We start from the raw sequence: 27,472 nt of genomic DNA on the forward strand, positions 1-27,472 counted from the left end.
GGATACTTTGTATATGTTCTAATAAGCAATATTCTGCACCCTTAGCAAAAGATTATGAATTAGTTTTTGCTACTTTGAACACAGAAATGTAATATACCCCATCATCTGAGTGTTACGTAAGTTGGTTGTTCCTACAAACTGATCTGGCTCTGATCTAATGTTTTAGTATTAAAACATGATTGTGGAGTAGGATGTATGAATATAGGAGGCTCGTCAAACTGCCTGAGAGATGACAGCAAGTGGTCAGAGATGTATTGCTCCACCATGCACTTGATTTAAAAAGAGTGATACAGACTTTCTTTGGGAAAGACAACTTCAGTGAGGATTTCAGAAAATTGTCTTTGATTCCAGCAACACACAGACACTACATTTGGCAATTTATAGTTGCATGGATTATTACAGTCATAGAAAGTACGAAAATGCTTGGCAAAGGTTATAGAAAAATATGCTTTTGAAGAACTTGAAACAAGCTGAAATGCACCAATAGCTTTTGCTTTTGAATTTTTGTTCATCTTTTCCTCCCCCTCCAACCCCTTTTTTAGATGGCTCCTAGCTATGCTGGTGTCTACACTGTGTAGCATTGTCATCTGGTGGATTGTATGTGGCTCCCTTCTGCCCAGCCTGCTATTCTGTCTAGATGGTTTAAGAACATAGTAACCATCAGGACCCCCTGAGAGAGCCACTGTGTAAGTGTCCCATTCCATTTCTCTACAATAGTTCACACTTTCTGTCTAGTATGTCTCATAAATGCATGTTTTCATATCATGTTTCTTACTGGCTTTGTTGCAAGAGTAAACTTCACTGCTCTGGCTTTGTTGTATCTTTGTATATATTATTTGGAATAACAGTTATTTTTTATGGCTGGCTTGCAATACAAAAAGGTGAAGAGCTTTTATTATTAGGATATTTCATAATTTTGAAGACTTTCTTCTCTGCATGCTCCTGCAAATAAGCAAAATTATTTTTGTAAAAAAAGGAAAAATTACTGCTTTAAAAATATGATCCTATGCTTTGCATATTGCAAATGAAGATGTTAGCTCCAGTTTTACTTTGAAATTCATGAACTTGCACAGGTGCTTAGTTTCCCAAAGGGTCGTTTGAGTCGTGTGAAATGTCAGTAATTAGAATTTGTTAGAAATTTCAGTAGGTCTTTCTTTTACTAGGAGATTATAGTATTATGTGCCATAAGAGACGGTAAAATAGGACTTTTTTCCTTTTTAATATAATAGGAGATGAGACAGGGTCAAGGCTCACTTGTTTACCCAGCCAGTCTTGTTTCATCTTTTGTTCTCAGTTGGTTTTTTATAGAGCTTTATCAGAGTAGTTAAACTCCTTCTTTCCATGACTTGGACTGGGGAGCTGAGTATAGCCTTAGAAGCATATTAGTCCCTTGAGTACAGCTTTCACTCTTTCTTTGTCAGAGTGGTTGCAGTGATTGCTGTGCCTTACTTCCACTTAAAAAATGCAACATTTTCATCACGGGACAGCTTCCATATTTTGGCCAAACAAAACAGCAGCCCTCAGAACTTCCAGGAAACCCAGACAGGAACTTTTTGCTTGCTACGGTGTCTCCCTGGAGCTGCTCCACCACCACCACTCTCAAAGCGAAATGGTCACTTTGGGTGAATGCTTGAAACTTTGGTGCTCCCAGAGAAAAAGTAGGTCAGAAAAAGTGGTTTACACCAGAGTAATAAGTAAGAAAAGACATTGTCTCCTGGCAGAACATTAAAGTTAAGAGTTGTGTCCTTCTTACCTTTGGCCTTGCAATTTGTCTGCACATTTAAAAAGTATGGGACTTTTCCTGCTAAAGTAAATGGTGTAATAACTGAAGAATGAGGACTGGGGGGCTTGTGAACAACTTAGTTATCCTATTAGCTTTAGCTAAGGTCTTCTTAATCTATTCTTTTGGAGGGAAAAAAAAAAAGAACTGAAGATCACTTTAGCTTTTTTCTTTTTTTCATTGGTACCTAGCTTTATCAAAGAACATACTTAAATTAGAGGCTTGTTTTCAAAGTTTTGCACTGAATGTAGCAGTATTTCTTTCTCAGTGTTTTCCAGACCTCAGATTTCTAAACACAAACTAAAAAGCTAAACTTAAAATGGGTTAAAAATTTGAAACAATCTGTCCTTTTTTTTCCTATACTGTAAGATCAATTTCACTCAACTATCATCCTTTCTTTCTCTTATGGTATCTGTGTTCTGTCTAAAAACTCCCTTGCCAGAGGGAAAGAAAAAAGACTGTGAGGTGATGGTAAATGTGTCATAATGCAAGCAATTGGGTTACTGGTGCTGCTGTTCATATCCAGGATTGACAATCATACAATGTTGGTTTATGTCTGGAAGGACACAGCACTTAAGCTTTTCTTAAAAGGTAGATTAACGTTCTTTCTGTTAGGCAGCTAGTGTCCCTTGTGTTTTAAGAGATCAAATTATCAATCAGGAACATGAATCTCTCTGGGCTAGCGTTGCAGTTCTGTTGGCTGTAGCCCTGTAGATTGAAAAGTATGAGTCACTTGTTGCCTATCACTGACTTGGAACAGTGACAGAGGTCTCAGGCCTGTTTTCCTAAAAATCATGAGGTGATGAAGGAGAGAGCGCTATTGCGTTTGAGAGATCTCATAAAACAGGTAGCCTTGGCAAGAATAAAATGCCCATGGCAGGTCAGAGAAGACGTGCTCCTGTATAACCTTCCCCTCTTGCCTCCCTAGAATACTGCAATCATCCTTCTTTCAAAGCAGCTTGTTGTGTCGATTGATTTCTCTCTGAGATATATTACCTTGCTGGCATTTCAAGTTTTGTGGATTTTATCTTGGATTGCAGGGTTTGGGCTTTAGTGTACTGATGGTGTACCCATCCTCCCACCCTGCTGGGAGTTAGATGGTGAAAATAAGTTGTGAACTATTTAAAACAGTGTTCCATTTGAGCAGGTTTTGATTTGTTTAAAGGCCAGTATATTAGCTTGAATAAGAAAGTAGTGTATAAAGTAGTCCAGTGTTTGGGGAGTATATTAGGTTCAGAATTACCAGGTGATACTTCCATTACAAATTAAGTGGAGATTAAAAACTCTTTTGAAATATGGATTACCTATTTTAGTAGGGTGGCTGTTACAGCATCCTGATCCTGTAGCCTGTGTTCAGGAAATGTTCTTCTTTTTTTTGGTTTTTTTTTTTTTTTTCTTTTTTTTAAATCATAATTCACTGGGTTAGGAGAACATTTGTGTCTATCAGGTGCCCTTTCTGCTGGTGTTTCTGTGAGTTGGTTGTTGTCTTGTGCAGCATGACATGCTATTTTACATGAACAGTTACAAAGCAGTAAGGTAGGTGTCCTGAGGATCTTACCCTTCTCTAATATAGTTTGGGCTTTTTTTTGGTGCTGAGGTTTTGGGAGGGTTTCCTCTACTATGGCCTGACGTCCATTATAAAGCCTATCAATCAAACCTGCTATCACATGAGACTGCTAGTCCAATTGTGTTAAATCAAAATTCCACACATTAGTTTCTTCTCTTACCTTAGACATGCATGCAGTAGCATTCTAATAAAAGCTCTGATAGCACTGTTAACTTTTCCTGAGCTGACAGTTGTTGGACCTCAAGACAGCTCTGTGTGTTCAGTTCTAACAGCGTATCAGACAATGGTGTAAATGGGACTTCGTGTTTTCCTTAGGTGCAGTCAGCCTTGGAAGCTTAGAATTTTAGTCTGACTTAAACGTGTCTGTGTGATCATTCAGCTAATGTTTTGTTCACAGGGATTTTAATTAATCTATACTTTTGGGTAGCCATGTGAAGTTGGGTATTGCTGAGATGCAAAAATGACATACGTACTGACTGAAGAGCAGATGATGTTAAAGGTTCTGCCATGCTCGCAGCTGGCTCTGACCTGATCCCTCATGCCATCTCCTCTCCCTACCCTTTGGTAAATACAGCAGTGTTAAGAGGATGATTGTTTGGTTTAAAGGTGCAGTTATATGATATTTTTATGTTATGTTCCCATTTAGAACTTCTTTCTTTATTTTGAACAGATGAAATGAAGTTCTGTGGGAAGTAGGGACTTATCTATGGTATGTTGAAAAGATAGACATTTAAATGTTTGTGCAAGACAGTATTGTAGCACTTCATAGTGTTTCAGTTCATATTAGAAAAGTATAGGGGTTTAAGCCATGTATACAGACCTGTTTTCTGAACTTCTGGTGTCTGGAAAGAGTGGACACCTATAAGAGAAAGACTATAACTGTTAGATCATGTTCCAATAACTTGCTTTCTTTTATATATACATGTTCTGCTGATTAAGGATACCAATTAAACCCAGACACCAGAGTGAAAAGAGTAGGTGTATTTTACTACTGATAACCAGTGTAACAGTGTAATACAGAAAACGTGAAGTAAGAAAAAGCAGAATAGTGCACTTAAAGCAGCAAACAGGAAAAAGCAGGGTACTGCATTAAATCATTACTACATGAGAGAGAGAATAGATATTAAGAAAAATACATCACCCCTTGCACACGTTCCCATCACCCAAACCTGCAGTGGCTGGGCAGCCCCGGTTACAGCGAGGGTTTGCAGAGCCTGTCCCGGCAAGGGGGAAATCCTACGGGGTGCGTCCACCCATAGGTGAGGCTTCCAAAGTCTCTGCAAACGGGCCCAGCCTATATACCAGAGATCGACAAGCCAGAATAGCTGTCACCTTTGTTCAGAGCAGAATATTTCTGGTTTCATTCTCCTGTTGGATTCCACGCAAAGCCTGGCCAGGGCTCAGGGGGGGGGAGTCCAAGGGAGTTTCTAACAAGGCCAGGTACTTGGGTTCTCAGCCTTGAACAAGGCTAAAGGGGGAAGTCTCTCCTCACTACTGATTATATTTTGTCTAAGCTGCATCTTTCACTAGCGAGCTTACATACTTTGTTAATGATTACAGACTAAGTTAGCAGCTTCGGCTTGGGGCCTGTTGTTCAGGCTTCAGTACGTCAAAGCTTTAGCACTTTTTACATCAGCATAAGTGCATTGTTATAACTTAGTACAATACCTACTAGCACAGTGGTTTCAGTTATAAAATATACAGGATTCATCTATAGGTCTACTCTGGCTTGGGCCAGTTGTCCAAGCCTTAGCACTTCAATAGGTCCTTTGACCTATAGGTGAATCATGGCTCTCAAACCATTTCTATGGTTATTGACATTAGTCTTTGTTCATCAATTGATGTTATCTCATCAGGCATGTCCCAATCCAGTATAGGGGAGAGTTCTTAAATGATCCTAGGAGTGAACTTAAGACACAAATGTGATTAAATGCTCTACAACCTTGTGTTGCGGATGAAAGTATTGACACGGTAATGATTTAGAAAAATAATCTAGATCTATTAATAACTAACAACTATTTGTCAATACAAAGTAACTCAGAAAGAAAAGCGACTTATGCAGGTTCTAAAATGACAATATTCACTCTAACTTACTTAACGGTACCTTAACTTATACACATATGTACATGCGCATACACAAACCAGACATATACATACAGAAACAAGGGGGTTGGATTCGGTAAAATGAACACAAAAGGGACAAGCACACAGGAACAAGGGTAAGGGTATGTACCCACACACACACACACACCAATAAACAGGTGAAATAGAAGCTAGCTCGAAGAAAATTTCCTTCTTGAGTTTAGAGCAAATACTCACAATGCCTTGGCATTCCTCAACCGGTGATAATTGAGACTTGAGCGGGTGGACTTCGCCCTGGCCTTCCATCTGGAGCAGACGACACCTGAGAGGCGTCCCAGCTCAGGGGAGATGCTAGTCACAGGCCCGCTGCGATCCAGGAGAGCTCAAAGGGTCTCTCTGGTGGTCGAAGTTTATAGGATCCAAGATAATTGACTTTTGTCAAATACTGTCTGGTGCCTTGGGGCAGTTGCACAAGAATTTGAATAACATGCAACCCTGTTATTGTTCCATCTGATCACAGATATGTCAGGCTAGATGTGTCAGGCCATCAGGAGATGATGTGTCATTATAACCTTTTATAAGCAATTGGGAGGGGCAGGAGCCAGGCTCCTCAAGGTTATCAGTCCTTATCTCCACAGATTGGTGTATGGCTTGGGGAAACGTGGATGGAATCACACCTGGCACCAAGCTCTCCAACAAGGAGGGCAGGGAGGAGTCAGAATTGCACCACCACAATCCACCCCGTGACTAAAGTCAATTTATCTTGTCCATAGAGTGGCGGTGTGGTTGCCTTTTGCCTCTATGCCTATAAACAGAGGATGCCATAATTTAGTTATAATTCAAGGAAATTTTGTGTTTGATTAGCTTTGGGAAAAAAAAAATATTTTGGGATAGTATACACACAGGGATACTTTTGTAACTGAGCAATTTGTTTAACCATTCTCCAAACCTTAATATAAAACACAATTATGAACAGTAAATATACTAAAGTTAGAATTAAGAAAATCATGACCGGATGGAACATGGAATTAAACAGTCCTGTTGTGGTTGGTGACCATCCAAATAAGCTTTCCCACCACTGATGTTCTCCATCCCTTTTGACTCTTGTTAGCACCTGATGTATTTCTTCTATATCATGCTGGATCATGATAAGAGTCTTTTGTCCAGTTTTCTGTGCATATAGTATGTATATGTGTAGGCACAATGCTGCAGAGGTTCTTATATTGAAGATGAGGGTTGTTTCCACAGTGCTTCTGATAGGCTTGCTGGATGTGGTGTTTGTTTCCACAATGTCATTGGTGGAGTTGGTTATTTCTGAAAAGGAAAGAAAAGAGAACTCTCGGGGGTGGGGGGGGGTAAGAGACTGAACAGGTTATGTTTTGTTGATTAGGGATATCAATTAGACTCAGACCCCAGAGTGAAAAAGTAGGTGTATCTACTCAAAATAATAATATATAAATATATTAAAATATACGATAAGACAGAATAGTGCACTTAAACAATCAGGAACATACAAAGTAATGCATCAAATCGCTACTGCCAGGGAGAGAATAGTGATTAAGAAAGATGCCACTTGCATACTTTACTATCATCCAGATCCACAATTGCTGGGTAGCCCCAGTCACGGTGAGGATTTGGGGAGCCTTTCCCTGCAAATGGGAAGTCCTACATGGTGCGTCCACCCATAGGTGAGGCTTCCAAAGTTGCTGTGAGCGGGTCCAGCCTTGTATACTCAAGCAGAAACATCTGGTTTCAATCTCACATTAGGTTCCCCCCAGAGCCTGGCCAGGGCTCAAGGAAGAAGCCAAAGGAGTTTCTCTGCTTATCTGATGGGATTATGCACAAGGTCTCACATCAGGTCTCTGTGACAGGCACCTGCCTCCATGACTCTGTTGTTCTATTCACATAAAAAGGGAAGGAAAGATAGATTCAAGACATCCTCTGTGTATGCATCATTAAGGATTACATTCTAAGTTAACAGTTTTGGTTCAGGGCCTGTTGATCAGGCTTCAACACTTCCACCCTTTACATCAGGATAGATGGTTTATTATAACTTAGTATAATACCTGTTAGCATGTTGGTTATCAGTTATAAAATATACAGAATTCATCTATAGATTAGCTCTGACTTGGGCCTATTGTCCAAGCCTTAGCACTTCAGGTTACCCCTTAGGATGCTGGATAAATCCATCTAGTACTGATTTTATGTTTTATTCCATTATTATCAATAGCATCCCATGCTAGAAGTCCCTGTGGCTTGACCAGGGTTACTGGTGGTGTTCCTACAGTTGGTATTTTTGCCACCACAGGCTGTCCTGCTTTCATTGAGGACCAGGTGTGCTCATTGTTCAGGATTTTTTCTGAAGAAGGTGTTAAGAAGGCTCAAGTAATTGGACTTCCATAGGGACCATACTGATTATTTAACTGCTGTATAATTTCAGAAAGACGGCTGTCCCATTGTCCTTTATGTGGTTTAAGATACTTTTTTAGCAGTCCATTGGCTCGCTCAGCTATACCATTAGATTGTGGGTAATAAGGTGTATGAAATACCCACTTTATTTCTCTTTGCTTTGCCCATTCTTGTACTTCTTTACTTGGTCCCTGACATTTTTCAGGTGGAATTTCAATCTGTGCCTCATGCCATGCTTGCCAAACTGTTGCTGCCACCTCCCCCACCTTGTTAGGAGAGGTTCCTCCAATTAGAATATCGTCTATATACTGATAGAGTTTCACCTCTTCAGGGAGTGAAACTGTCTGTAAAGTTCAACAAGTGCAGCATGAGCAATTGTGGGAGAGTGTTTATATCCCTGTGGGAGTCTGTTAAAGGTGTATTGGATACCCTCCCATGTAAAGGCAAATTTTTCTTTATCTTCTTCCCTTAAGGGGACCATGAAGAACATGTCTTTTACATCTAGCACTGCCATCCAAGGATGTGCGGCGGCTTGCAGTGTAGCGGTTAAAGTTGCAATGTTGGGGACTGCCGCTCTCAGTGGGGCTGTATTAGCATTTAAACGCCGATAATCGACTGTTAAACGCCACCTCCCGTCTGGTTTACGGACTGGCCAAACAGGAGAATTGTATGGGGAGTGAGTTCGGGAAATAATCTGTCGTTTTTCTAAATTTGCAATTACTTTAGAAATCCCAGTTCATGCCGCAGCAGAAATAGGGTACTGTGGGACGTTAGTAATTTTTGATTCGGGAAGTGCTGGAGCTGCACGGAGTACACGCACTGTGGCAGTTGGTTGATTTTGGTTAGGGTGAGGGTTGGCAATTGAACCGCAGGACCACAGGCTGCCGTCTGGCAAACGCCAGGTTCGGCCGTTTAATGCGTCAAAACCCAGGATGTTTTCGTAGTGCTCCTTAATCGCAAAGTGGAGTTACACGTTTTTCACCAGGGAGCCGCAAATTTAAGTTTTGCTGTCTGGCACACAGAGCTAGTTCCTGTAACTCCGGTAATTTTAACCTTTCGCCGGCTAGGTCGTATGCCTAGTTTGTCGCCATGTCGCTGTGTAATTATGGAAATTTGTGCACCAGTATCAATTAAAAATTTTATTAATTGTTGTTGAGGACCAACTGGAATTAGAATGTAAGGGCCGTTCTCATTTATCCACTGATAAGCTTTTACTTGCCGGACTGGCAGGCCCAATTGCTGTCCGGACCTTATCAGTTTTTTGATCTTGTGTTTTTCAACTGATCCTCTTGACGGAGGAAAGGATTCTCTTTTTTCCTGGGAGCTGGCGTTGGGGAAGTTGGAGTAATTGGAGCGTTACATCTTTGAAATGCCTGAACTAGGCTCAGAATGATGCCAGTAGGCTGCCTCTGAATCGCGGCTCTAGGAATTCCTAGTGACAGTGCTTGCTTCCATAGCTCATTTCTCCATTCCTGACCCCTGGATTGTCTGTCAGGGGGGTTTTGTTCCTGAGAATTATTTTGATGCAATTGTTTAATTTGCCTTACAGTGCGACCTGTATTTTTTGTTTCATTGGGAATTTCATTCCATCCCATGTCTTGGGCATAGTTTATAGTTTCATGCACTAATGCTGCCCCAGTGGGTAGTCCTTTTAATTGTAAGTCTACTTCCTCACTACTATCAAACGTTCATGGTAGATTTATCAATTCGTTGTAATTTAAGTCTCTCTGGATCTCATCCTGTTTTGCAGTGAGAAAAGGTTTGAGCATGGCAGGGGCTCCTTTTATCAGTAGTTTGAGTATAGCAGGAGCTACAGGTGCCGAAAGAGGAACATCAGTAGGATTACGCTGATGCATGGCTTGGATACGGGCAGCTTTTGTAAAAGCTGCGGAGAGGTCATTTAGAGATTTGATAGGTATCAACAGAGGTTCTCCTCTCTCTAACACATCAATGCCACCAGCCCAGTAGGTCACTCTGCTTGTTAGTGAGTGGGGGTCAGTCGGGAGGTTGGGACCATCATCCAAAAAGACACCAGGACCCCAATAACCACTGGCTTCACTGCCATCTAGTAAAATTCTATCTCCCCCATTTAGAGACACTCTCCATAGGTGCTCAGTTTCTCCCGGTTTATGGCCGAAACGATCTTGTAAATTGGCTATTTGAATTGGATCAAAAAGGGTTGTTTTGCTGATGTGGCTTCTCACACCACCCCGAGATCCTGTTGTTACTTCTGTTTTGATAATTGGTCTGACTTCAAGTGGAAGAGACTCAGGCAGTTGAAAATCATTTTTGTCTGAGTCGTCATTATGTGTATCGCTCCAAATATTACCATCCCAATCTTCAGGGGACACAATCAATTTTCTGATTTGAATGATATCAGGGGGGGTCGGAGACGGCATTAGCATCATTTCAAGGCGTTCCCCCAGTTTTTGTTGTTTCAATTGGGATTCCTTAAATTGCCCTTGCAGCTGCTTTATTTTAATTGATAACAGTAGATTGGTGGATTTCTGCTTTGTGATCTCATTTTGTAAATTTTATATTTTACAATTAAACTTCTGTTGTTCATGACAGGCAGCTTCCAGGCACACTCCCAACATTTTACAAATCATACCTTTATTTTTTCCAAATTTAGTTGCGCCTCTGGCATTAGTTAACTGTTTTTCTACCTCTTCCCAGTTGTGCCAATTATTATAAGACCAGTCCTCTGGGAAGGTGGGATTTGGTTGGATACCGTGTTTTTGTAAGTATTCAGTGATTTTGCTTGTCATCCTGCCGACTACGCCAATTTGTCACGGATGAAAGTATTGACACGGTAATGATTTAGAAAAATAATCTAGATTTATTAATAACTAACAACTATTTGTCAATACAAAATAACTCAGAAAGAAAAGCGACTTATTCAGGTTCTAAAATGACAATATTCGCTCTAACTTACTTAACGGTACCTTAACTTATACACGTATATACACGTGTACATGCGCATACACAAACCAGACATATACATACAGAAACAAAGGGGTTTGGATTCGGTAAAATGAACACAAAAGGGACAAGCACACAGGAACAAGGGTAAGGGTATGTACCCACACACCTTGTAAGCTCTATTTCCCATGACAAGCAATAATAGTGATAGGACAGAGAGAAGAAGAAAAAGTCAGAATACCTAAGCTAGCAAACAGAAGAGATGCAGCAATATCAGCTACTACCACTACGAATCCAGAGACATCCCACTGTCTCAGTCTTGGTGCAGGTGATAAGGTTGTTACAGGTTCCAAGCTCCTCTGTGAGAGATATGATGTCGAAATCCCAGCTCCAGTCCCCAAGAAAAGAGTACGCATACCTTTTAAGAGTCCACCCATTTCTACAGAGTTCATTGTCATATGTGCCACCCTGTGTTCTTCCATGTGCACATGCCCAGGTGTTCACGGTGGTCTTCACTTGGCTCATGTGCAAGCGCAGCTTGACAGGCACTGCCAAGGATGTAGTCATTCTGGCTTCAGGCAGATATGGTGGTTTCTTCGGGAACAGTTCATCTCCTTCAGAGCATAATTCTTCATGGAGACAGGATGTTGAGGCCAGGTAGTGGTAGTGATGCAGCAGCAATGTTGGGACAAGCATACAGTCTTTTACACCAACCCATGGGTCAACATTGCTGTCCTCGTGGTGGCATGAAGGATAGGTACATAAGGAGAGAAAGGATAGAAATAGCACGCAACATGGTAACTAATAACACTCTTGGCTAACATATAACTAATAACATTTTTAACGGATATATAAATTTTCCATTAATAAACATGTAACTAATAATATCTTTAACAAATATTAATATCTTCAGTTAACAAGCATAAATCTAACAACATCCCTAACAAATATGTCATGCTTAAAATTATCTAACTCTACAAAACCAAATCATTTTATAAGGCTATGTATTATAGTAAATTGGAATCACCACTAACATGTGATCCATTATTTTTCTGCGGTTTTGGCATTGTACCACTGAGTCTTTGCAGCTCTGGCAGTCCGTGCGGTCTGCTGCCCTGGTTTGCCGAAGTTGGGGTCAGCATACGCAGCAGGGAAATTGGTTTCCACGCCCCCTTATCCTAAAGCACATGTATCATCTGGGCCTAGAAACTCCTATCTCAGATTTAAACAAAGGTAAATGAGTAAAAACACCACAAATAACAAAACAATATTAACACTAACAATGCTTAACAACATTATAACCAATATAATAAAGGTAACAGTAACAATAACCATGTCAGTTAATAATATTTTATCTAAACATATTTAACCAAAATGAGTCTTGAGTCTGGGCCTAAGGATGTGCTCCTGGTCCTTGGGAATTGGTGGAAGGACATGATTGTCTACATGTATAAGTACAATTGCAAGACAGTTTACATGGATACTGACGAGATGAACACATACATCCCACAAGAGAAAATATAGCAAGAACCAACAGAGCAACCTCCACAAAATTAAGTATCAAAAGGGGATAAATTCTGGCTGTTGTTGTCAATTGTGGAGCTGAAGATGGTGGTCTGGCTCGCTGGAGCTGGCGTCTGCCTACACAGCAGGAAAATATTTCCACTCCCCAGCACAGGGGGCATCTATAGTTTAGGCCTTGGTATTTCCATCTCGCCTTCATGGACTCAGTAATGACCTTCTAAAGTCCAGTCCCCATTAGCAAAAGGACCTTCTGCTGATTTGGTGTTTATTGTTTCCTCATAATACTGGCAACAGAATTACCTAAAAGCACAAATTCACTTTCCTCCCATTCTTGGTTAATACTTTGGAAGCCAGAGCTTCCCCTGGAGCCAAGGGAGAAGAGAACAGTCACCCAAAGCAATTTTGCAATGGTAGACAATACATCCTAAAAACATTAATAAGATAGTATCAACACTATGCAAAAAATTAAATTCACATAAGGATCCCCCGTCATGACTCAGGATATCTCTCTCCGGGGGGTTTTACCTGCAAGAAAAAGGAAAGAAAAGCTTCTCGGTTCATTTTGAGAACCGGAGGTGGGTTATAATTAGAAAGATGGGATAATCCACCTGGTATTAATTTTGTGCTCCTTTCCATGAGCATCTTTGGCTTTCCAGGTATACTTGTTTATTGGGGTATCCAATACCAATGGTGCTGCTCCCAGTGTGGGGAGTTCAACTAAGACAGGTTGTTCTGGAAAATGAGATGGATTTCTGGGGTGATCAAGGCCATGGGGCTGTCATGATTGTTGGAGCCTTTGGACAGAATGCTGTGATCTTTGGGCATCCATTTACTGACACATTTAACTCCAGTTATCCTTTCTGCAGAGGCCATAAATCTAAAGCCTCTTGAATGGTTCCTTTAGCTAATTCAAAAGCAGCTTGCTGTTCATTTCCCCATTCAAATTAATATTTTTTCCTTGTCACCTTATACCAAGTGGTTAATAGGTTGTCTCCAGAAGTCGAATAGCCCAATGGATCTAAAATCTAAAAAAATATTTTTGTTTGTTAGGGTTTAGGCAGTATTTCTCAATGCCCACAGTGCCACTGAATTCCTAGAAACTTCACTGTCTGAGATGGTCCTTGAATTTTCATTTCTTTCTTTTTTTTTTCTTTTTTCTTTTTTTTTTTTCAGGGTCAAATTCCCAACCCTTCTGTTTCATGTGATTTACCACTAATTCAAGGACTTGTTGTACCTCCTCCTCATCATTTCCTTGGATCAAAACATCATCTATATAGTGACTTAATTGTGTGTGAGGAGGCAGCTGTATTTTATCTAAATATTCAGCTCTAATTCTATGACAGATAGTGGGGCTATGCAAACACCTCTGTGGTAATCTAGTAAAGGTGTATTGCTGGCCCTGCCATGTGAAGGCAAATTGATCCCAATGTTCTTCTGCGATCGGGATGGTAAAAAATGCATTAGCCAAATCTGTTACAGTGTACCCAGTTTCTGGATGTTTCTGAACTTTTTCTATTAAAGTGACAATGTCTGGTACAGCTGCTGCAAGCGGTGGAGTATGTTTGTTTAGTTCTCTAAAATCAACCATCATTCTTCGCGATCCATCATGTTGCTTGACAGGCCATATCGGATTGTTCCACGGTGTAGTGGTCGGCTTCAAAGCTCCTACGTCTAATAAATCTCTTAATTGTCTGTGATATCTCTTCATGTCCTTCCAGAATTCTATACTGCTTCATTGTGGCTTAGTTGCAGCCAGGATCTGCACAGGAGGCATTTTTACTTTGCTGGCTATAACAGGTCTGGCCCTAATACAGGGTTTAACTCCAGATTGATAATGACCATCAGAAAGATTTAAAGTTAGTCTTTTCAGAATCTCTATACCTTTTATATATCCAGGAATGGGAACAATCATGACTGAATATATTTTGGGAGGTTTCTTATTTTCATTTCTATTTGTGTTGTACAGCTTTAATTTGTTTTCCTCCTAAACCTATAATAATTACAAGTTGTCCTTTAAATTTCTTGGGATTCCAATATATTAAGAAGGCCACTGCTCCAGTGTCAATCAGGGCATTTACAGTTTGCAGGGACTGCTTGTTCTAAAAAACGCAAAAAACTTAAGCTCCACATGGAGTCTTCGGTCCTTCTGCACCCACTGCCCTGGAGCTTGGCCATTAATTCATTTGTACTGATCATAATACTGATTCACTTCCCTTGCCTCATGCCAAGGGTGTGAGTCAGAAAATGGTGCCTGATTGTCTTTCAACCCCGCAAGTGCTGATCCACTTAGGGGGGTGCAGGGAGCTGGGGGGCACCCTCCGTGGGCAGATGCAGGGTCCCGTTAGAGATTCAAGAAGGGGTGCTGTAGGCTGAGTTGTCCCTGAATTCCTAGTTTTAGAACTCTGCACTCTCTTGCTAGGTTTATTCAGCCCTCTCTGTGTATATATTCACCACAGCTCGTTAGTTGGAACACTGGATTTTTTTATTTATTTTTCTTTTCACAAGACATGCTGTCTTTTAGCAAAGCCATAAACTTTTCCTTGTGAGAAATCCTATTTTCATTGTCTTTAGGGCTGTCTCGAGCATCTCTGTTCCCTGCACTCCTTCAGGGGTCCTACTCTCCAAGGTCACCCAGCTACTTTATTTTTCTATCGCATCACAAAGGGGATTTCTTTAAACAGATCGATCTTATATTACCACACAGGGAGCTCACTTACACCATTCACACAAACAACCCAGAATTACACTTATAACCACAAGTACCACTAGGACAATTATGACAAATGACAAATCCAAATTTAACACCATACATACAATATACAAGCTCCAGGTCTCAGAATCAATATTGGTGCCAATGGTCAAAGTACACAACAAATCCAGCCCTCTTCTTTTACTATACTTACATTATGCTACACGCACTGCGGCTTTCTCTGCCACTCTCTGACAAGTATCTAGCTTATCAGCAAGCAACTTATTCCAGCATTACAACATCATTATTTGACTCTGTAAATCACTCATCTGTCACTCCATCTGGGAGAGCTCTAACAACAGCCTCTCTTTACTCTGGTGTTGTTTTCTATATGCAGTTAACAAAATCCATCCTTGTTTACTTGAATTTGTAGTCTCTTTTCCTTTTCCGATAGGTATCCTGTTCATATAATTTGGAACATCTAATGGTTTGGCTTCTTTCAGCCATCTCTCCCATTGTTTGCACAATTCTCTCACCTGAGCCTACTCCTGGGCCTGTGAAATACAGGGAGGATTTTTTCCAACCAGGAGTATCTGGTGGACTTGACAAATTACCTTTGAACTTAAATCATGGCATTTTTTGCTGAATCCCACTGCTGACACCAATTTATATTCTGCTGATTAAGAATACCAATTAAACCCAGACACCAGAGTGAAAGGAGTAGGCGTATTTTATTAGTGATAGCCAGTGTAACAGTGTAATACAGAAAACATACAGTAAGAAAAAGCAGAATAGTGCACTTAAAGCAGCAAACAGGAAAAAACATTCAGTCATTACTACACAAGAGAGAGAATGGAGATAAAGAAAAATACATCACCACTTGCATATATTATCATCATGCCCGCAGTGGCTGGGCAGCCCCGGTTACAGCGAGGGTTTGCAGAGCCTGTCCCGGCAAGGGGGAAATCCTACGGGGTGCGTCCACTCATAGGTGAGACTTCCAAAGTCGCTGCAGATGGGCCCAGCCTTATCTCCCAGAGATCGACAAGCCAGAATAGCTGTCACCTTTGTTCAGAGCGGAATATTTCTGGTTTCATTCTCCTGTTGGATTCCACCCAAAGCCTGGCCAGGGCTCAGGGGAGGGAGACCAAGGGAGTTTCTAACAAGGCCAGGTACTTGGGTTCTCAGCCTTGAACAAGGCTAAAGGGGAGAAGTTGGATACATTCTCTCCTCACTACTGATTATATTTTGTCCAAGCTGCATCTCTCACTAAGGAGCTTACAGACTTTGTTAATGATTACAGACTAAGTTAGCAGCTTCGGCTTGGGGCCTGTTGTTCAGGCTTCAGTACTTCAAAGCTTTAGCACTTTTTGCATCAGCATAAGTGCATTGTTATAACTTAGTACAATACCTACTAGCACAGTGGTTTCAGTTATAAAATATACAGGATTCATCTATAGGTCAACTCTGGCTTGGGCCAGTTGTCCAAGCCTTAGCACTTCAATACATTAGATTTATTTTATACAGAGAGACATTGAATATATATATTTAAGGAGAAAACATTATTTTTCCATATTTCTGTCTGCATGAGGTGTAATAAACCAGCATGTGCTATGATTTGGTCATGCTTATATTTCAGTGACTAAATGTTACAGGGTTAAGCCAGCTTTGTGCCTTTCCATTTGGTCCTGGAAGTTACTAGTGACACAGATAAAACGTACAGTGCAAGTCTTTTTTCACCACTGGTGTCATTTTTAAAGCTTAGTTGAAAGTGCAGTAGCCCAGATTTGTTCATGCTGTATGACAACTGTGGCACTGAAAAGAGAATTTTAAGTTTTAATATTAGAACTTGTTAGAACTGGTTTACAAGCACGGTAGAAATTATAAAGTGAATGTCTAGGTTTTGAGCCTTTTTACCTTGGGCATCCAAGGAAAACAGATTCTTGTTAGATTAATTTATGTTGTTTACAGTAGCATTATATGATATTGAAGGTATCTGTTTCTTGTTTTCAGCCTTTTGAATAACCAGTTCCTCTGACTTTGGATGTGTGGTGTTTACAGTAGAAATTGCTTTCCATTTTTATAGTACCTTCCATTACAATCTTTTATCTTAGAGGAAGAGAAGACTGTTTGATTTGGACTTCTGCAAATTAAGTTACAAGATTTTGCAAGTCTGAAATAAAGAGAGACTTGTTCAAGCAGAAATACTTGAACTTTGTGGTTCTATAGTCATCTGTTTGCTAAACAATGTAGAAGTATGTGGTACATAAGGTTGATGAACATTTTTACTGCTGTAAAGAATTTATCTCAGATGAAATTGTGTCATCACTGATGCATATTCTAATTCTGGTATCAAGCCCAAATAAAACTTTGAAAGCATAGGAGTTTTTTCCATTTCTGTTTTTGGTGAATATGTTACATGAATATGAAAATATTCATGTTTTTTTTGCCATGTATGCCTGTCTACTTTTGCTCCAAAAGTTACATTTTATGTTCCTGTCTACAATTCCTTGAAAACAGTTTTTTCAGGGCATTAAACAACCAGACTACAGTTTATACAACTTAATGAAAGTTCTGATTTCCAACCTAATATAATCTGCTGACACAGATGGACTCAGTAAAGCCACAGAAAATTAGAGTCAAATAACAATGGGGGAAAAAACCCAAAAAACTAAGTTACTCTTAGCTCTGAATCTCTAAAATTATGCATAGTTTTATAGCTGGAACCTTGCACAGATAGAATGACTAGGGAATAGACATACAAAATTATGCACTAAATAGTTATCTGTGGACTCCATTGACCAGTTTTCACTTTTTGTCTTCATAATATCATAACTTCACTACAAGTGTTTAGGAATACCAAAGACATGGTTTCCCTACAAACCAGTTGGCTGGTGGCTAAAAATAGTTGTTTGCATTTCACAATCTGGAATTCATGTAAAGCTGAGTTTTGAGTATGGTGTAGTAATTCCCTGTAAGAGCAGAATGCCAGCATATGCAATGATTTTCTTAGCCTACCTTATTTGAAGGGAGTTTCTCATTGTTAATTATAGGATATTTAGACATAGGCCTTCACAGATTGCATTACTTGGGTTTTCTGATTTCTTTTCTGTATCAGTCTGGAAAACAATGTTTGGTTTTGTTGCAAACTTCAGATTTTATCTTTTTTTGGTTTGTTGCAATAATTTAAAATATGATTTCTTAGCCTTTTGTCTTACAAAAATGTAACAGGAAATTCAAAACCATTGATTTAATCTGTTCTTTGAAAATAAAAAAAAAAAAACAACCCCCCCAAGAAACCAAGAAAGCAAACTGCTGTGCTCCTAATAAAACAGCTTGCATTACCATAATCATAACAAGGATGCTGTAAAGAGAAGGATGTGTTTCAGGCAGAGCAGTTTGCTTTTCAGAATGTTTTGTGAAAAGCCAGCTGATACTTATTAGCTCTAATTGCAACTGTAATAGCATCTTTCCAGTGTTTTCCTAGAAACTTTCAGGTTATGTAATCTTTCTTTTTTCCTACTCTTTCCAGAGTAATTCTGCAGTCCCGTGTTCAGAAAAATAAAACCTCTGAACCTAGCATTTCTGACAGTACAGACATTACTAAAAGAACTACCAGGTCTGCTGCAAGAAAAAACAGTTTAAAAAGGTGAGAGTTACCCTCTTTACAGATCCAGTAACTGTTTTCTGGGTAAATACTTTGAGCTGGCATATCCATTGCTGACAGGAGCTTTTGCCACAGTTCAATTTCTTCTCCTAGTGATGTGAAATGAGAAACAATTTTATGGTTTATGTCCTGTACTGAGAATATCAGGAACCTTAGATCTTATTTATGTTGCTCAGTCTTTCAACTTTGAGAATTTTATTATTGTAATTCCTAATGTGAGCCAAAATTACTGAAGATGAGTGATTTTGGTAACAAAAAAAAACCCTTCTTTCCCAAACCTCTGCCTGAAGTAAGAAGTAGAAAAATTGTTCACAGCATTAAGTCAATTATTAGCCAGTACATGAAGTCAAAACTTAGAGGAAATTGATGGACAACTGAAATGCAGTAGTAGTGGAGAGGTGGAAGTGTATAAAATGCATGTGTATACTGGTATGAGATTTTGTATCAAGAGTATGGCTGATACTGAACTTAACCTGTTTGGTAAAGCTCAGTGAAATTTAAAATTCAGATGGATTTACGCAAGACTGAAAGTGCCTTTTGGCCCAGAATCATATGGCCATGCTACTACTGTGTCTTTGTGTGTGCATGTGTTCATGCCCCTCTGTGGCAGCTCTCCAGGTCATTATCAAAGATGAGCCTGAGAGTGTAGCTTAAAACAATTTCCAAGCAGTTTCCATTGGTTACAATTGACCAGAATTTGTCTTGTGCTTATAGTGAAAAACTTTTGAATGGATCTGTCAGGTGATTAAAAGACCTAATTTTGTTGGGAAGAGTAAAGGCGGCAAATGACATAGAAGGTAGTTGTGTATCTTGGTTTACAAATATTGCTGAAGATTCCAAGTTGTTTTGCAACTTTTTCCCCACAGAGCTTTTCTTTCCCCTTCCTTGTTACAGATGTTATGAAATATTCACTTTATTAGGCAAAGGAAATAGTAATTTAGAGTACACTGCAGTGAATTATGGTCAAATAATTTTTAGCAGCGGCTATATGAATTACATTTTGATGGGTATAACAATCTCTTTAAAAAAATATCTTTTTCCTGAAATGCATGTTTTAGTAAAGATCTCGAGTATTTCTCAGGGTTTTCCTGTTTGGTTGGCTAGATTTTTCCTCCACTTTGCATTGTTTTCACCATGTCAGTTTTGGTTCAAACAGAATTGATGGAATTTTGCCTGCTGTTTTTATTCTACATGTCTTTCCCAGTTTTAAGCTCCTTGCAGTGCTTGGTAGCTGTGTATATGTACGTGCAATTGAACAGAGATTTTCAGTTCCTCGAAGCCTCAGAATTGACCTTTATGTTGTGTGAGATGAGACTACCTATCCTTAGGAGGAAACATGTCCCTAAAAGAGGTCATAGAAGATATTTTGAAAAAAAAATCCTTTAGACGTGATGCCAGATTGATGACTCTGAGTGCCAAGGATCAGACTGATCTCAGACTTCATAAATTGCTTCATATTTTAATAGATTTTCTAAAACTTCCATATGCTGTTTCTTCTAACTTTTGAGGTAAAAAAAAATCAGTCACTTTATGCTTGGATCCAATATTCAAATTTGTCCTAAACAGTTATGTCACAGTTGAGTTCTTAATTATCTTGTCATCTGAGAGGGCTAATTGGGTGCTGATTCCTCTAAAGGGTATTTCAGTATGACTGTACAATTTCATGGACTTAGAATGCAGTACCTTGTTGCTAATCTTGTAAGTGTCCTTTTACTTTTCCTGTAGCATTTTTTTTTTTTTTTTTTTTTTTTTTAAGCATCCCTTTGTTTTTTTCATCTAAGTTTATTTTAATTTCTTGAAGTCTATGCAGTTTGCGTTACCTCATAGTGCTCAGATTGATTGGCCTATTCCAGATCAAGTGGATTGCAGGGTAGAGGACATTAATTATTATTACAAAATTGAGATCATGCACTAGGCAACATCTCTCTTTGTCAAGAACTGGTTGCCTTTTCTGAACTTCCAACATTACTGTGTACAGTTATTTTGTAATTTTCTTGCCTGATATGTTCCAGTGGAAACATCTTGCAGTATTTTTACATTAATCTTATTTGTTGATGCTTTAGGTCATTTTAGTAAATTTTCACTGTAAATGAATCACATTTGTGACCCATCCTAATGGAGAGCTGGGTAATTCATTTGCCATTTCATCCTTCAAGCTGTTGGAGATGCTGTGATAGAATGCCTCCAGAATGTTTTTTTTCAGCCAAAGCAGCGATTTACAGCTAAAACACTCTGTTCTGACTTTGTAAAGAGAATTAAGGGAATTTCAATCCTATTCATAACATCCACTGCATTTCCTTTGTTGAACATTTCTAGATGTCAGCTGCCATCTACCGAAGATCAGTACAGGTAGACAAAACACTTTTATATCTTGTGATTGAAATAACACTACTATTGAACTGAAAGAAATTTCATTACTAGAGAATTATCCAGTCTTTTTCTGTTCATGCCTTTGTTTCTCCAGTTAAGACATCTTTTTTGTAAATTTGCCAGTTACTAAGAAGTTTGTATTTATATTTTAACAAGGTATGTGCATCACATCCAAATGAATTGAATCACATTAAAAGACAAAGGAAACAGTCTTTTCTGTGTTACCACACATCACAATTAGGATTGTGTATATAGTAACTAGTTGATTAGAAATGAAATCTTGAGTGGTGAAGGAATTTTAGTAGGTAGAGGTGCTTAAGGAAATGCAGGTCAAGTTATTACAAAAAAATATTTGTGAGTATGGGGGGAAATGTATGAAAACTGTATGTATGGATTCCTTTATTTCTTTTAACCAGAGAGGTTAACACAAAAACTAACAGAGGACTGCACTTTAAATTAATCTTGTGTGCTTTTGCTTTGCTGGGAATTGTAAAGCAGCCTTCTGCACCCTTGTTCAAACACTGAAAACTACCTGCAGCATTTCAGAGCTTATCTATACGTAATCTAAATCAAGAAAGAAAGAAAGAAAGGAAGAAGAGGGAAGGGGAAGGGGAAGGGGAAGGGAAATGCTTTGCAGCCAATATGCTTAATGAAATTATGGTACTTTGAATCCTGTGTTGCATTTGTGTATGGAACAGAACCTTTCTTTGTAATGTCTATGATCAGACCAGTTCATGCTTTCTTTACAACCAATATTGCTGTGTTCTTAAATGCAGTGACTTTTATCTTCTTTCTTTGAAGTATCATTTGCTCACTTAATCTTGCCAGAAATGTTTGCTTCAAATACATACTGAGTACATATTTAACTTTTTTTCCTCAAATATGTTTTATTTCAGCAGGCAATCCATCCTAAGGACTAGAACAGTATTGCATTGAATTTCAAGTAAGCAACCAGTGTTGAAGAGGCTATTCAGCAGTGAAGGGGATGTGACTAGAGGGGACTTGATGCAATTCAAGGAAGATTACTGTGGCTCCATTTTTCAGCAAAAGTGAACCAGAAGAATTTCTTCCGTACTTGTAGAATAAAATGGACTGACATTTTTGGTAGACACTTTCTTTATGTGCTAACACTTCCTCAAACAAAACCAACAAAATCTGTGTACATTCAGACTCAGGTGTAAATATTTAAGCTCTCTATTATAAAGAGGGCTTGCTAGTATGTATGATGCATGTGTATAAACTGTGATGGCAATCACTTAGCTGCTGACCACCAGAAATGAAAAGATGGTGGGAGCTTTTAAATATATAAATCTGTGTTGTCCATTCAGACTTGGCTCAAGTCTCCACTTAAGACTGAAAATCAACCACAAAAGCTTTTTTATTATAGTATTGGTACTCTCCTGTGTTAATTGGCTATTCTTTCTTATTTTGTATGAATTTTTTAATGAAGCTGCAGTATTGAGTACACAAAGTAACATCCACCAAAGAGTGCTTTATTTTCAAAGGTTGTGTGGTTTGTTTATTTTGAAAAAATAACTATAAGCAATTAACTCGTTTTTAATAGAAATAGATTTTTATTTGTTCACAACCAATGGCTCTGTTAACTAGTTGTAATTGCTTTAAATCTGGTATGATTTTAAGGGGGAGGAAAAACAGCTTACCATTTAAAGCAGTGCTGTCATATTGAAGTGTCATTACTGTTTCTTTTGCTATCTTTAAGTCTTTTAGGTGAGACTTCAGATTAGCACATCTAAAAGGTAAGAATTGTTCCTGGGTTTTATTAGAACACTTGATAACATGTGGTTGTCACTGGTTTTTAGCTTTGAGACACTTAGCATGTGTCACACACTTAAAAGGGAAAATAAGCTTTCTGTACAACTGAGAATGGTAGGGGAGCTCGGGGGCAGGAATAGTTTTTAACATCCAATTAACACTTTACAAACTACAGCTTACCTATATTAAGAAGCAGTGTAATTTTTAAACAAATCTGTCTGAGACTGAAATTTTTATCCACTACAAGACTGTCTTCAAACACTGGGAGTGCTTTTTCCCTACCACTTTTCACATTATGAAATCTCAAAGCTGGCTTTGGAGTAATCATTCCTTGTCTGCCAGCTGAAGTTTATAGCTGTATATCCTTCAGATGAGGACTGTTACCACATAGCCTTAACTATGATACAGTTATCTGTTGGTTTAGTGACTCTTGCAGTAGAAAGTAGAAGAAATTGAGATATCTGAAGTGTTAGCAATGAAATAACTGAAGTTTTTAAAGATACAGATTACATCTGCAACAGGGAGAATTTTCTTTTTACGAATGTCAGTGGGCAGGTTCAGTGACTAGTTTCAGTCTAGATCCTTGAAAATTAAGCTTTCTATTAGGCTGGGGATTTTTAAATGCCAGTATGAATAATCACACATTGGCTTGTAAATATTTTGTGGAAAAAACATCATGAGTTGGAGGGGAAGCAGAATGTGAAGTGTAAGTAAGCTTACAGGTAGCAGCCGTGAGTTTGAACAGTCAAAATTTGCAAGTGTGAACACAAAGAATACAGAAGAGGCTCAGACCTGAAATATTTTTTATTTTCCTCTTAATCTTCACACTCCCCCCGATTTGTTCCAGGTAAAAAGCACCTAAAAGAGGGACTGAATTAACCCTGAAAGTCTTGTCTTTTTTTTTTTAAGCCACTTGCCCAAAAGCTGAAGTATGGATAACCACAATAATAGGTATCATGTGCAAATATGAATCTGTGTTTATTTCTGAAGAAAATTCTTATCTTGGAAGGCAGGAGGAATGAAACTAGTGAGGTGAGAGGGTGAGAGTCTAACCAAGAAAAACTATAATATTTATTCTGTTTGGCTTTGCCCTTCTCTCAGCTGAGCTTCCTCTTTTAGCATCTTTATTTTTAACCTAAAAATAATCAGTCCATTTCACATTCCAAATTGGAATTTGCCTTTTTAAAGTAACCAGCAGAGCTATTAGAACTTTCAGGTTCATCAGAAGTAAATTTGCTTAAAACAAATGCACAAACACACACAATAGCAATTCTAGCTAAACCAAAACTGCATGTTTGGCATGAATGTGTTTCAGGATACCCCTTTGACCACCCACTATCTTAGTGAGAAACACATAAATGTCAAGGGGATTTTACATTTTAACTCTCCAAACAGCCTTATATAGAAAATTAACTCATTACCTCATTGTATTCCATCCAATCATATTGCTTAGGTTTTTTTCTTCTGAATTTTTAGTACTTTGTCTACCATTTTTATTATATCATACCAAAGCTGTCTTAAGTACAAGAATGGAGAGTGGTCATGGATGAGAGAGTCCTTAGTTTCTAAATCTTTTTTGAACTGTGAATTATTATGTGCCAAAATGGAATGTGTGGCAGCAGCTGCATCAGCATTGTACCACAGAACAGCTGAAGGAAGTTATTTCTGCTGTCATCCATTAGGAGTTTTCCCTTAGAAATTCCTTCCCCTCTTTCAAATACATGACATATTGAGTCTCTCTTGATCTCTTACTCAAAAGTACACAGCATATTCAAAAGCTGCAGTATCTTGGGTCAAATTGCTAGCTTCCATTACAGCATCAATAACTTAACTCAGATGTTAACCCAGACCTTGTGTTTTGCCCCAGTATGACAGAGGAAGTGTTACTGATGTAAAACAAAAAAATAAGATTTGTAGAGACTCATGCATTAAAATGGAAAAAAAAAAAGAATGTGTTGTTCACCAGTTTGTTGCACTGCAGTTTTTATATTAATGGGTTGCAGACTGTTTGTCTTGCATAAACTCATGTACAGACTATCAAGATCTAAAATTTCTTGATTAATCAGTACTGTTCATCCTGATTATTTTTAAATTGTATATTTCTAATCATATTTTTTTAACTTGGATTGACAGAATGGGAGTTTATTTTGCTGAAGGTATTTTTAAGATAAAGCTTCATATTATCTTTTAATATTAAGTAGTTAAAGATGCATTTGTGTCTCATTTGAAAATACTACATATGGTATTTGTTTTTATACAAAATATTGAATAGTGAGAATTGTAAACATGGATTGTTTAAAATTAAAAATAATATTCAGAAGTTTGTTTTCTCACTCTTATTTCCAGCATTCTAAAAAAACTTCAGCAGAAAACCATCATATCTGTAACTCACTGACTCATATGTGCTCTGAAAAATAATGCAAGAATCTCAGCTGCGTGAAAACCTTTAAATAAAGCACAGATCCTTAAAACATACCATTTATTAATTTCAAAAATAGAGAACTTCTGGCTCTACATTTCAGGGGACTCACTTGGAAAGCAGTAGAAATTATATTTCAATTGTTGGGATACTGCTACCCAGTAAAAAAACACAGAAAAGACAGAACATGGAGTTCTAGTTAGTTTCCTTCCTCTATAATCACAGAGTCGTCATTTTTGGAAACAGGTATCATATTAAATACTATATCCTTTGATACTTACCATGAAAGTGAATGTTTCTCAGAAGTAAAAACTAAATTTTCAGGAACACCATTTCTTGCATAAAAGTTGAAAAAAAAAAAAAAAAAAAAAAAAAAAAAAAAAAAAAAAAAAAACCAACCCAACAGCAGAAAATATTGACCAACTCAAATACTTCTAATCACCCTTACCTTACCTACATTAGAAAATTCAGAATTTACACCTGCCCAGGCAGAAACAGTTTCACAAGCAAGTAAACTTTCACTTGCTCCAGAGATACATTTTTATGGCTGGAAAAATCTGTGTTCATCTTTTTTAACTTACATGAACGTTTAAACCACCTTCTGACAAGAGTTGGCAGCTGAAGAGTGAATGATGGGTTTTGTCTGGGAAAACATCAGTTTATGCATGTGATGTCCAGAGAAAAACACAGTTAAGCCCTATCACATCTTCAGCAATTTAAGGAGTACTGGCTCTGGGCAAGGGAGGGCAGAGGACTGAAAAAGAGAAAACTGAACAGTGGCCCAGGTCAAATTCACTGACAAGTTAGTTCACTGAAAGAATAATCTGTTCAGTTTTTCTGAAAAATTTTGCCTATTTAGCCTTCTTTGCATTATAGTTTCTACACAGCCTATGCAGGAGTAGGTAAAATTCTACTGTAGCAGAGTGGATATGCCATTTAGAAGTATTCAAGGCTGGCATTGAAGAGAAACTGCACACTTTAAGCCTAAGTCACTAAGAGTTTGTTGAGAAAGATATGTTTGCTTTTTCTTGCATTTGTGGTTTTGAGTTTGGTTTCACACAACTTACCAGTAAGCCCCTAAAACAAAATAAGGCTGAGAGGAGAGGGACAAGGGTGATGTGCTTGCGAAGCTCAATGGTGTGACAGACCACAGCTGTCACAAAGGAGACAAAATTATCAACACAGAGATGACTGGAGGGTGGCCTTTGTTTCAGATAAACAGCTGTCAACTGGTGGTGTAATGCTTCTCTCCCAGTTCTTTAAAGAGAGTGAAGGTTTCCCTGAGCTGGCCAGGCCAGCATATGGAGAGTGAGTATGTAGAGTATAAACACTTACATATAAGTGACAGCTGTGGAGAGAGATTAATTCATTTCTTTACAAACTTACTGTGATTTACATTAATCTAAAACTCTTAAAATGAAATAACAGTAGTTTTTCCTAGGCCACTCAACTAAAGTAATCCTAACAGAAGAGTACCTTGTAGTGGTATATTAAAGAGTAACATGACAAGAATCTGTAACACAATTTAATCTCTTCTTAAGATGCATGCCATGTTTTACTAGTGTTTGTGTATATATTTACATCTGCTACCATTTGCTTTACCAGGAGTGACTGTTAGCAGCAGACACGTACTTAACCGATACAGCTATCTTGGTACCTTAGATATGACATGACTGAGATTGAGTAAGTTTACTTTCCACAGCCAGGCAAAGGTATTGGATCACTGTCACCACTTACAATTAATAATTTCTTCTCAATACTTAGATACTACTGTAATAAACTGTTGTAACTAATTTGCTAAGTTAAGCAAGGCGGGTACGATAGGTTTGAATGATCTGTAAATGTTAAACCACACTATCCTGCTGTCTAAAGTATTGTAAAAATAGAATATGGTACCCTGTGTGGGTTTTGAAATGATTTGCAGTTACTATAACCTATATTACAATGAATGTTTGAATATATATAGATAAAATATAAAGTATGCCATTCGGCTGGAAAAACGTAACTACTTCTCGGAAACCCCATCACCTAGAGCTGATAGGTAAACCGCTTCTCGGAAACCCCATCACCTAGAGCTAATATGTAACATCTTCTCGGACCCCCCCACCCACCTAGAGATAACCTGTAACTGCTACTTGAAGAAAAGCCCACCAAAAAATGGAATCATGAGGCTTTTAAAAGATCCAATAGGAGAAAAGCGCACCAAGAGACCAAGGCTTCAAGACTTCCAAAAGACTCCACAGGAGGAGGACAAAGACCCAAGCATCTCA

At 38.5% G+C, this 27,472-nt stretch overlaps 1 protein-coding gene across 1 annotated transcript in view; it reads left to right on the plus strand.

Moving 5' to 3' along the window:
• CDC14B (cell division cycle 14B) overlaps window positions 1–25,372 on the plus strand; it is a 59,888-nt gene extending 34,516 nt beyond the window's left edge. The window contains 2 exon segments of the mRNA XM_026866035.1: window positions 18,506–18,622; window positions 21,907–25,372. Coding sequence (XP_026721836.1) covers window positions 18,506–18,622; window positions 21,907–21,946 — 157 coding nt within the window. The 3' untranslated portion in view covers window positions 21,947–25,372.
• The last annotated feature ends 2,100 nt before the right edge of the window (window positions 25,373–27,472 follow it).

This window comes from Athene cunicularia (genome assembly GCF_003259725.1).
Source record: "Athene cunicularia isolate RWA chromosome Z unlocalized genomic scaffold, athCun1 chrZ_part2, whole genome shotgun sequence".
Lineage (NCBI taxonomy): Eukaryota > Metazoa > Chordata > Aves > Strigiformes > Strigidae > Athene > Athene cunicularia.